General features: G+C 39.4%; 2 protein-coding genes across 2 annotated transcripts in view; both read right to left on the bottom strand.

Annotated features, from left to right (window-relative positions):
- The window catches only part of LOC107558759 (E3 ubiquitin-protein ligase TRIM9-like), a 46,074-nt gene extending 36,943 nt beyond the window's left edge, over positions 1 to 9,131 (bottom strand). The window contains exons 1-2 of the mRNA XM_016242433.1: positions 9,126 to 9,131; positions 7,547 to 8,149 (exon numbers count right to left, since the gene is read on the bottom strand). Coding sequence (XP_016097919.1) covers positions 7,547 to 8,149; positions 9,126 to 9,131 — 609 coding nt within the window. The remainder of the gene's footprint in view (positions 1 to 7,546; positions 8,150 to 9,125) is intronic.
- Positions 8,877 to 11,632, bottom strand: exoc8 (exocyst complex component 8). Its single transcript, XM_016242445.1, has one exon. The coding sequence runs from the start codon at positions 11,511 to 11,513 to the stop codon at positions 9,459 to 9,461; it is 2,055 nt and encodes a 684-aa protein (XP_016097931.1). The 5' UTR covers positions 11,514 to 11,632; the 3' UTR covers positions 8,877 to 9,458.
- Between the last annotated feature and the right edge of the window lie 589 nt (positions 11,633 to 12,221).

Below are 12,221 nucleotides of genomic sequence, written 5' to 3'. Positions count from 1 at the left end.
TGTGTGTGTGTGTGTGTGTGTGTGTGTGTGTGTGTGTGTGTGTGTGTGTGTGTGTGTGTGTGTGTTTGGGACATCACAGAGACACGCATGACATTTCAGTAACTGTTGTTGGTTGATTTTTTTGACAGTGCAATTGGGCACTTGCCTTATCAGCATGTTTGCTGGACTGAGAACTGTGTGTTTGTTTAATGTGTGTGTGTGTGTGTGTGTGTGTGTGTGTGTGAGATAAAAATCTGTGCTGATGTAGTAGTGACCTTGATTGTGAGTCCTCGGGGAGTAGGCACTAAAGAGTGGGTCAGGTTTGCCATACACCTCTGAACCTATCGCCCTTTCTGACTCACTTCCAAAATGTAGTGATGTACCTCTTCATAGGCAGAGACAAGGGCGTAGTGTTTGGGTATGCGAGGTATGCATATGGTATGGGCCCGGGTTGATTGGGGGACCGCCGAGGGGGACCTTTTAATTAAAACGAGGGAACAAATTCTTAATTTGTGGCCTCAAGCTGAATAAATAAGCTTTCCACTGATGTATGGTTTGTTAGGATCGGACAATATTTAGAGATACATCTATTTGAAAATCTGGAATCTGAGGGGGCAAAAAAAAACGAAATATTGATCAAATCGCCTTTAAAGTTGTCCAGATGAAGTCCTTAGCTATGCATATTACTAATCAAAAATTAAGTTTTGACATATTTACGGTAGGAAATTTACAAAATATCGTCATGGAACATGATCTTTACTTAATATCCTAATGATTTTTTGGCATAAAATAAAAATCGACAATTTTGACCCATACAATGTTTTTTTGGCTATTGCTACAAATATACACCAGCGACTTAAGACTGGTTTTGTGCTCCAGGGTCACATATTTAAAATATTGTTTAAACATATTAATTAATATATTTACCCGATTGTGTTCATCAAGTAAATTTATCTTGTTTTAAGAATCTGTAGATCATTTGAAAACATGCCAAAACGACCAATGAAGAAAACGATTTTTGCAGTGCAAGCAGCTCATTAGGTTCTAGAGCAGAGCCTTTGTCTCTGTCGCTGTGGGCAGCTGTGTGAGTAATGCTGTACATCTGGAGGTCAGCAGAACCAATCACCCATCTGACAAAACGTCACCATTATCTATACATCTCTGTGGTCTGATGTTCGCATTAGAAAGACAGAAAGTCATTGGCATCATCAATTTTTAAATGAATATTTGACAGAACGCTACAATGGTGTTAAGAAATGAGGAGCAAATCTTGCTCCAAACAGTGAAGTGAAGGTTACATGCACATATTTCAATTCTTCAGCTGTTTCCCCTGATTTCACATTTCATCACTTTTGCTGTCTGCTCATGAGAATTGTATTCCTTCTGTGATGCTGTGAGACAACTTCAGATTAACTGCAGTCAGGGGGAACTGGGACTGGGTGTTACATGCCGAAAACGCTAAGGAAAGCCCTGAGGTTTGTTTAGACTCATCACTCTTAAAGCAATAAAGCAATATTTATAGCAATGCTGTAAGTACACAGTAAAAAAATATTTTTCAAAGCTGTAAATAATGTCATCATTTTGTTATTTTGTTACTTGCCGTTTGTTTGTAATTATTATACTACCATTTTCACTCAGGAATTGCTAGTGAATAGCACGGAGTAAATCCTACACCAAATTAACACTGGCATTTACTCATCCTTACATTGTTCCAAGTCCACACAAAAGTAGAATTTTTAATAGAATTTCTTCGTAGCTCATAGTGACCACGTTTGTCAACATCCATAAAAAAGCCCATAATGCTCTTTATTCTGAGTCTTCAGTTTATGAGGAACAGGCCGAAATTTAAGGCATTATTCACTGAAATTAGATTATGAAGACTTTCAGCAACAGTACACTCTAAAAAATGCTGGGTTGTTTTAACCCAATGTTGGGTCAAATATGGACTAACCCAACTGTTGGGTTAAATTTTGGTTACATTTTTAAATTAACTTTTTAACCCAACAGTTGGGTTAGTCCATATTTGACCCAACATTGGGTTGAAACAACCCAGCATTTTTTTAGAGTGTAATATCTCACCCCAAAATTAAAAGAAATATGTCATTTGATGCATTATGACATTATTTTCATCACAAATAAGCAGAACGATTGTTATTATTGTTCTTATAGTGCTAAAAATAATGATATATTATTTAATTGCAATTTGAAGTATATATACTTTAGACTGATAGCTTTTTTAAAATATATATATATTTTTAAATTGTTTTTACTATGAAAAATAGGTTTTAAATCCATGCTTATTTGCATTTTTAAAAAACACTGAATTATGGAAATCTGCTATTAACAACGACCATTTTTACAAAAAGTTAAATATGAGGGAGCATTACAGTGGTGAGAATAAATTTTTTTTTTTTTTAATTAAAAAAAACGGTGGTCACAATGTCAAAAAATTCAGTGGTCCTAAAAAATAAGCTTCTGATATTCTTGATATACAATATAATTTCAAATTGTTATATATTTAGATTTTGAGAAGAAATATTTGACATAAGTTTATATTTTGACCTGGACATGTGTTTAGTTTGTTTCCCCCACAGGGGAGGTGAGAGGTTGTCTGTTCAGTATAAGTCTGAAGAAACCACAGTCACTGGTGGTTCTTTTCAGTTGTGTGGGAAATTGAAACATTGAGGTAATATTCATGTGTAACCATGGAAACCTGCTGTATTACAGGATTCTGTGCTTAGGCGTTGAACAGGACGGGTCACGTTTGTAGGAGGGTGTGTGGAGCTCTCTCTGTATTTATTTCTCTCTCTCTCTTTCTGTCTTCTCTATGAATAGCTGCATATCAAACCCTGCTGGTTGACCATCTTTGACTTTAGCTGGCATCAACAAAGTCAAAAAATGTAAAGTTTTTATGTATTTCTGTAATTCATGATTTTTACAAAAACATAAGTTTCTTTATGTAATTTTTTCATTTTCTCCAAGAAACGTTCCAGCTACACTATGTCTTATTTGCTGAAAGCCTTGTTTGTATTAAGATCGTTTCAGTCAGTGGCCAGTTTACTGAGCTATTTTCTTGGTCACAGATAGCCGGCAGGAAAAAGCGTGAAAAAGTATCCTTACACACTCCCCAGCGATGGCATATGGAGGAGATGTACTGCATATTTCAGTCTGAAACATCTAACCTACATTTGATCTGCTAGTGTGTGTGTGTGTGTGTGTGTGTGTGTGTGTGTGTGTGTGTGTATGTGTGTGTGGCGAAACCCCCGGTGCGTGTCATGAGCGTTTCAGTCAGTGGCCAGTTTACTGAGCTATTTTCTTGGTCACAGATAGCCGGCAGGAAAAAGCGTGAAAAAGTATCCTTACACACTCCCCAGCGATGGCATATGGAGGAGATGTACTGCATATTTCAGTCTGAAACATCTAACCTACATTTGATCTGCTAGTGTGTGTGTGTGTGTGTGTGTGTGTGTGTGTGTGTGTGTGTGTGTGTGTGTGTGGCGAAACCACCGTTGCGTGTCATGAATGTGTGTGTGGAGGAGGTCACAGCTATTCCCACACACTGCATTTATGAATATGTGTGGAAGGAGACGGCATTCCTGCATTACGTGTCTAGGCACTAGAATCATATTTATTCTGTTTATATTTTAATTTAGGGACATCCATTGGCATTTCCACATACAGTAGTCTTGTCTGTTTTTCCATTCATAGAAGAAGTGTATTGATGCTAGAGCCATTTTTATTCTGTTTATAGAGGTCTCAGAGGACCTCAGATGATGCCAACCCTGAAACAACATACAGAACTACCACATTTTGCTATAAGTTTGATTGCATCATATAATAATTGCTGTTAATAGTGTTCATCGTCTGTTTTATTACGTCTTAAATTGATTTTTCCATTTCTGCCATATGTACATTAACTGACAGTCACCACTGATAAGCTACCACTAAATATCGTAGAAACTTAATTTGCTGTAAAGTTGCTTTGCAATGATTTGTATGGTGAAAAGCGCTATACAAATAAACTTGATTTGACCATTTAGCGCCCAAACTCTGGAATAACCTACCTAACATTGTTCGGGAGGCAGACACACTCTTGCAGTTTAAATCTAGATTAAAGACCCATCTCTTTAACCTGGCTTACACATAACACTAACACATTTCTAATATTCAAATCCGTTAAAGGATTTTTAGGCTGCATTAATTAGGTCAACCGGAACCGGGAACACTTCTCATAACACCCGATGTACTTGCTACATCACTAGAAGAATGGCGTCTACGCTAATATTAGTCTGTTTCTCTCTTATTTCGAGGTCACCGTAGCCACCAGATCCAGTCTGTATCCAGATCAGATGGTCACTGCAGTCACCCGGATCCAGTACGTATTCAGACCAGATGGTGGATCAGCACCTAGAAAGGACTTCCACAGCCCTGAAAGACAGCGGAGACCAGGACAACTAGATGAGCCCCAGATACAGATCCCCTGTAAAGACCTTGTCTCAGACGACCACCGGGACAAGACCATAGGAACCAGATGAGTCCTCTGCACAATGTGACTTTGCTGCAGCCTGGAATTGAACTGCTGGTTTCGTCTGGTCAGAGGAGAACTGGCCCACCGACTGAGCCTGGTTTCTCCCAAGGTTTTTTCTCCATTCTGTCACCGATGGAGTTTTGGTTCCTTGCCGCTGTCGCCTCTGGCTTGCTTAGTTGGGGACACTTCATTTCCGGCGATATCGTCGACTTGATTGCAAAGATATTATTTAAACTGAGCTGGATGTTGACATCACTGAATTCAATGATGAACTGTCTTTAACTGAAAAATTAGTGTTTACTATTGTCACTTTTGCATTATTGACACACTATTTTCCTAATTAATGCTGTTCAGTTGCTTTGACACAATCTCTATTGTTAAAAGCGCTATATAAATAAAGGTGACTTGACTTGACTTATATTTTGTTTTAGTGATGTCCGTCAGTTTAATTTTTATGTTAATTTTACTTGATTATTGTGTATATTTACTGTATATTTTACAGTGTGATTTATATCTCCAAATTATGACTTTATTTCTTGTAATTGTAACATTACTGTATATCACACGCCACTTTATCTTTCATAAATGTGACTTTATTTAGCATAATTGTGAGTTTATATTGCACAATGTGATTTTATATTTCACAAATGTGACTTTATTTAGCATAATTGTGAGTTTATATTGCACAATGTGATTTTATATTTCACAAATGTGACTTTATTTAGCATAATTGTGAGTTTATATTGCACAATGTGATTTTATATCTCCAAGTTGTGATTATGTTTGATCATTTATAACTCTTTATATCTCATGATTGTGACTTTATTTCTTGTAATTGTGTCTTTATAGCTCACAATGCCACTGTATATTTCATTTATTGTAATTGTAACACTATATCTCACAATATCACTTTATCTTTCATAATTGCGATTTTCTTTAGCATAACTGTAACTTTACATTTCACAATGTGATTTTATATCTACAAATTGTGGGGGGGGGTTTCTTCTTCTTTTTTTGTAATTGTAACTTTATTTCTGGTAATTGTGACTTAATATTTTGCAATGTGACTTTATATTTCCAAATTGTGACTTTATTACTCATAATTGTGACTCTATTTTTTGTTATTGTGACTTTATGTTTCGTAATTGCAAATGTATTTAATATACTGTGATTGTGACTGTGAATTATATTTCTGTGAACAAATATGTCAGGCTGATTCAGGCTTAACAGATAATATTTTATCAGCCTGTATCTTTACTTGATACTGTACACCTCTCTTTATACAGGATATGTCCCAGCACAGCAGGTTATTATTATATGTAATGTAGCAATACAACTTATAGTTAATGAAATCCCTCACGTCTGGCCTATCATAATGGATGGGATCATTAGACATCAGTAAATCTCCAACCTAATGTTTTATTCACTAAAATCAACATACTGTATATGTCCCATCTTCATAATTCACAGCCCATTTTTGGTTCATAAATGACTAGTGCACTGCAATCACTTAATGATAAAGACCCAAACGTGAGATTAAAGAGATTCAGGCTAAATTCAGACTAAAGGTGTGTTCTAATTTAATTTCTAAAATCAACATACTGTATATGTCCCATCTTCATAATTCACAGCCCATTTTTGGTTCATAAATGACTAGTGCACTGCAATCACTTAATGATAAAGACCCAAATGCACACAAACGTGAGATTAAAGAGATTCAGACTAAAGGTGTGTTCTAATTTAATTGACAGCTTCATGCAATACGTGTACAATTATCTGGTCTGTCAGCTCCATCTGAATCCATTAAAGAGCATGAAGAAAACAGAGGCCCAGGTGTGTGTGTGTGCATGTGCGTGTGTGTGTGTGTGTGTGTGTGTGTGTGTGTGTGTGTGTGTGTGTTAAAACAGCTTAAGTGTGAACTGTTTTTGTCTTAAGAAGTCAAAACCAAAAACGTGAACCATCTCCTGCAGCACTTTAACAAGAACACGCATTTATTAGCAGAAAATCACTGCTCTTCTAATACAATAAATTCTGAACTACACTGAATGTAAGATCAGTGTTTTGTCAAACCCTAAAAGTATTGTGGCAGTACTCTGGTTTAGTAATGGTATCAAGAAATACAATAGTACTTGGGTACCATTTGAATGCATATTTTTTTGTGCATGCTATTTCAAGGTAATCCAAATAACACCACACTGAAAATTCACTGAAGAAAAATAAAACTCATTATTTACTCACCATCATGTTAAACTTTGTGGAACTTAAACAGAATTGAAAAAAAAATTATGCCAAAAACGTTTTTGGACCCCAAAAAAAGAGTTATTTAGGATCAAACTAAATGTTTTGTTGATGACTGTGACTGTTTCAGTTATTTTAATTTATTTTAGTGATAAAACAGACTATATGTTTCATTGACACATACATGAAACTTGATAATAAGAATGTAATCCATAAAATGATATGATCTCATGTTTGGAATCCCAATAGGATTCAATACGCAATCTTTTCCCTTACACTATTAAAACTAAAGGTTTTGGAATCAATAGTTCCATGAAGAAACGTCAACTTCTATGGAACCTTCAGAATCTTCAAATGCTCTTCATATTCTTAGGGGGGAAATGGTTCTTTTAAGAAATGTTCATAGAAAGGTTTTTGGGGAAACTGGTTCTTCTATTTGCATTGCTATATAAACGTTTTGGAACGATTGGGGTTCTTTTGATTAAATTCTCAAAAGAAAAACAAACAATAAATCAATCAATTCTACATGGAACCCCAACAGGGCTTCCAAATGCCACTGATATAATCCTTAAAAGTTCCATATTAAATATTCTTCTAAGTGTGCATATGGTACTATTTGGAAGTTGTATATTTTATTTATTTATTTATGTATGTATGTATTTATTTAAGACAAGTGCCATTGTAGGAGCATGGTATTCTTGAAGTAACATACCATGATGTATCATAAATTGTAGAAAGTACCATGGTTTTACCATGTGATGATAGCATGGTACAGCCGCAGTGCCACAACGCGTTCATTACCTTGTGCTGTTTCCACATCGCGGCCAGGGGCTTCACATCATGTTTGCCGTGTTTGCCCTCCTCCAGACACTGGTAGCATACGGGGGTCTTGCAGCTGACGCAGTACATGCTGTAGTTCTCGGCTTCGTGATCCAGGCAAGTTGCCTGTTTGCGCGCGGAGGCGCCGGCCGGCTGCGCGCTCCCCGCCTGCGCTTGAGTCGGCGGCAGCAGCCGGTGCTTGGCCAGCGGTCCGCGGGAGGGGTGGCAGCGCTGCTGGCACGGAGCGCAGTAGAACACATCGCACTGCTCGCACATCACCGTGGCGTCCACCGGATTGCGGTCGCACAGCTGGCATTTGACGGAGGCGGCGCGGCTCTGCTGGTAGCGGGACACGATCGCCTCCAGCAGCCGGTTGCGCTGGAAGCCGCGGAGCCCCCGCTCGTCCAGGGACACGCTGCGGTGGCACAGCGGGCAGGTGATGGAGCAGTGGCGGTGCACCAGCGCCGGCGGGAACACGCGCACTCCGTTGGGAGACTTCAGGCACGGCGTGTATGAGCCGTACCCGCTGTCCGTCTCGCTGTACATGCTCATCTTGTCCATATCCAGATAGTCAGGATATGAAGTCTGGCAGAGAACAGCAACAGCAGTATCAAAGAGGGGGGGGGGGAACAGATGAAAGGGGAATATTTTTAATAACTCTGGGTTATTGTCAAGACTCTGGCTTTGGGATTTTTAACAGAGCCTTACTTTTATTGAACAATTCTCTGTACACCAGGGGGCACCACATTTAAAAGCTTTGACATCTGGAGCACAGCATCAAAAGAATAGAGCATGTTTGTGAGTATAAAAAAGCACATTGCTTTTTTATTTTTTTATAAACAGGGTTTTTACTAGTTTGTGTACAACAATACACTCAAAAGAAAGCAGTATAAACAAAAGTGTTTTCATCTTTACATCCGTCTTTTTTGTTTGATTGAAATGACAAATTAAATGTAATTCTTTACATTTTAATTAGGACTATTTTAATTTCTATATAGTTCATTATAAATGACTAAAGAACCAACAGCTGATCTCTCTAAAAAGCACAATTAATATTATTAAACTTAAGTCTTACACAGTTGCCGTTTGGCTTGATATAGAGCCACGGAACAAAAATAAAAGGTAATTGCCTTTTTTTTTTTTTAAACACACAATTCTGACTTTCTTCATCACATTTCTGAGAAAGAGTCCATATTTCGAGATATAAACTCTTTCAATTATAAGTTTATAAGCAATTATGAGAAGTTAGAATTGTAATATATAAACTCACAATTGCGAGAAAAACAATTGAGATAAAAAGTCAGCTAGTCACAAAACTTTTTTTACATTTAAATCTTTTCACTTTACATCTTACATCAGTTAATTCTGTTTATATCTCCTCTGAATCTTGTCTCCGACTGAAAAGTCTGAATTGCGAGATATAAACTCAGAATTGCAAGTCAGAATTGTGAGATAAAAAGCCGCAGTTACCTTTTTTGTTTTATTCTGTGGCAGAAACAGGCTTCCATAGTTGGACTTAAAGGACACAAACATAACATTGAAAATTCTGCCATTTATTCACCCCCATTCTGTTTCAAAACCATATGCGGTCATTCGAAGACTCATTTTTCAATTGTGCTTTTTAGCCAAGCTTGACACCCATTTTAAAATTTTGACAAAAAAAAAAATGAATTCTCCTTTTGCATTCTATGTACAACAACATAAAGGTTTGACATGAATGAGTAAAAAAATTTCTATTTTCCGTGAACTATTTCTTTAAAGAGTGTGAGTGGTTTCGGAGTGCATCACAACACCACAAATTAGTCATATGAGCGCAATGTAGTGAAATGTATTGAGATTTGGAGACTTAAAGTGCATTAGCAGTCTCATTCATTCACGTCCATTCACATCTCTCTTAGACGACGGACATGGTGCTCTCGGGGTTGACCCTGACAGACCGAGAGCTCTTCCTCAGATCCTGGAGCTGTTTGGCAGGTTTCCCGACTCCCTCCTCAAACCTCTTCTCCACAACAGGAAGCACCGTCTCATGCAGGAACGATGCGTTCTGCAAAATAAAGGCCTTTTTCTCGGCCTCCTGCTCGCAGCGCAGGTTGTAGTCCACATGCTGCGCCGCCACCAGGATGATCTCCCGCAGGCTCTCCAGAAACACCATGTGCAGCTCTGGGAAGTACAGCTTCAGCCCTTCCTCCAGGAAGGCCATCATCTGCTTGGTGAAGGCCACAATGGTGTAGCTCAGGTTGACCCAGCAGTCTTCTCCCGTATACTGGTCGAAACTGCCGATCCCGCAGCTTCGCATTTCGTCCTTGAGCTTGGCCAGAGCTTCAGGAGTCATCAGGTTCATCCTACGCCACATCTCCTCAGAGTTACGATGCTTTGTTGCTTCTATGATGATGTCTTTCTGGCTTTGGAGAGCCGCCCTGATGTCTTTCACGAGTAAAGATCGTAAAATGAAGGTCAGATCCAAGCCAATCTCGCTCAGCTGCCTGCAGTGCTCACTGGCGAACTTCACGCACTCTGCAGCGGTGGACAAGCTTTCTTTGCTGTCAAACACCTGCTTGCTGAAGGCATCTACGAACATCTTCATCACCGAGCGAGACCAGACCACAAAGGCGGAGTAGCAGCCAGTGTTGCCTGCGAAATCAGTCTCAAACTCCCTGGCGGTTTCAAGCAGGCTCGTGAAGAAGATGTTGCAGAGCTTTTGGATGTAAAGCAGCGTGGCGCCCTCGATCCGAAGCTGCCGGATGGCGGTTTGGACGGCCGCCGCTCTGTTTTTCAAAAACAGCTCACAGGCCTTCGTGGACTGGCCCAGGCGAATGAGTTGAGAGACGGCTCGCCGCGTGGCTTTAGGTCCTCCACGGAGCGAGCGATCAGGCGAGAGTTCGAACACCAGGACCTCCGTCAGCTGTCGAACACGCTCATCCACCTTCCCTCTGAGCTCCTTCACGCGTGGGCTCACTGGTTGCTCCTTCAGATATTCGTTTAGCTTATCCAGAAGATCAACAGCACCCTCAAAGTCTCTCTGAGCGATGCACACGTCAAGGTCTTCTGGAAGCTCCTGGATCCATTCGGGACTCAGATCCACCAGTTCCTCTGAACCCAGAGGTCCGTCCTCATCAAACGGGTTTGTGGAGACGTCCTGCCTGACCGGCGACGTTGGCACCTCCTCTTCTTTTTTGTGTTTGTCTTTCGCCACTTTGTTTTTCTTCGTTTCCTCCAGAATCTCCAGCCACTCTTTCTTGATCTTGCTGTTCTCGGCTTTGAAGATGCGGCTGTCGGGGAACATGAGGATTTTGAACATGTCTTTCATCGGAGGGTTGTCTTTTACATTCACAACCGCAAAGCTTTCTAGATCATACAGCGCATTGTATTTGTATTTCACGGCTCCATGTCTGTTCGCCAGCCAGGTTGCGATGAGCAGGCAATCGTTCATCAGAAACGCGTGAACCTTTTGGATCTGTGACATGTTGTCTGCGTCATACTCCAAAAGATCCCCATTATAGACCAGATATCTGCCGGGGGTTTCCATGATGTTCTTGCAGCCCTCCACTTTTTCCAAAAGTGTGGTCAGGGTTCTTTGTTTAACCTCTTCGGTTTCCTTTGGGAAGGCTGCCAGCATCTCTTTGGCTGCTTCGTCTTTATCTGTGGACAGGAGAGACTGTGTAATGCTCTCCATTATGCTCTTCTGCTCGGTGAGAAAGTGACTCAGCTGATACATCTCACTTTCCAAGTAAGAAATCTCCTTGGCTGTCTCAATAAACTGCCTGTAGTTTTTATAAACATTTTTCTTCAGGTTCTGCGCGGTTTCGTCGGCGAGTGTTTGTATTTTCTGGCGGTGTTCTTGTAGCTCGCGGTCCCCGTCCGACTGCTGCGAGAGCTGCTTCACGTAGGACTGAGGGTCGAAATTAGGGGATTCCAGCAACTTGCGCAAACGGTTTCCAGTGTCTGCCATGTTTTTGGATGTTACGGCGAAAGAAAAAGTATGAATATATGAGGATAAGTGTGTGAAAATCAGGCTGTCGCTGCTGTTGAGCTTCAGAGCTGATCGCTTCCTCAACCGGAAGCGCTCGACACATCACGTGACGAGCGACCGTTTCAAAATACTGAACATAACAACAAAGATTCACTCACTTATAATATGTTTGGATAATTTAATGTCTTTTGGTGTTGATGTCCATGTTAATATTCATAATAAGTAAATAAATAAAAAGCTTGATTACAAAAAAAAAACAAAAAACATAGGGCCAGTAACTATCAAACGTATATATATATATATATATATATATATTTATATTTTAATTCATACACTTTATTGCAAACATAGCTTACAAATATAAAATGTATAATTGTACAGTAGTACCACATGCCATGTTTTTGGATGTTACGGCGAAAGAAAAAGTATGAATATATGAGGATAAGTGTGTGAAAATCAGGCTGTCGCTGCTGTTGAGCTTCAGAGCTGATCGCTTCCTCAACCGGAAGCGCTCGACACATCACGTGACGAGCGACCGTTTCAAAATACTGAACATAACAACAAAGATTCACTCACTTATAATATGTTTGGATAATTTAATGTCTTTTGGTGTTGATGTCCATGTTAATATTCATAATAAGTAAATAAATAAAAAGCTTGATTACAAAAAAAAAACAAAAAACACAG

Source organism: Sinocyclocheilus grahami, unplaced genomic scaffold, assembly GCF_001515645.1.
Source record: "Sinocyclocheilus grahami isolate Dianchi unplaced genomic scaffold, SAMN03320097.WGS_v1.1 scaffold658.1, whole genome shotgun sequence".
Taxonomy (NCBI): Eukaryota; Metazoa; Chordata; class Actinopteri; order Cypriniformes; family Cyprinidae; genus Sinocyclocheilus; species Sinocyclocheilus grahami.
The sequence above is the reverse complement of the archived record's forward strand: the minus strand, read 5'-3'. Positions and strand labels throughout refer to the sequence as shown.

Bases quoted from the DNA above. Each gene is read 5' to 3' on its own strand.
- exoc8 (XM_016242445.1), bottom strand. From the start codon at position 11,513: ATGGCAGACACTGGAAACCGTTTGCGCAAGTTGCTGGAATCCCCTAAT.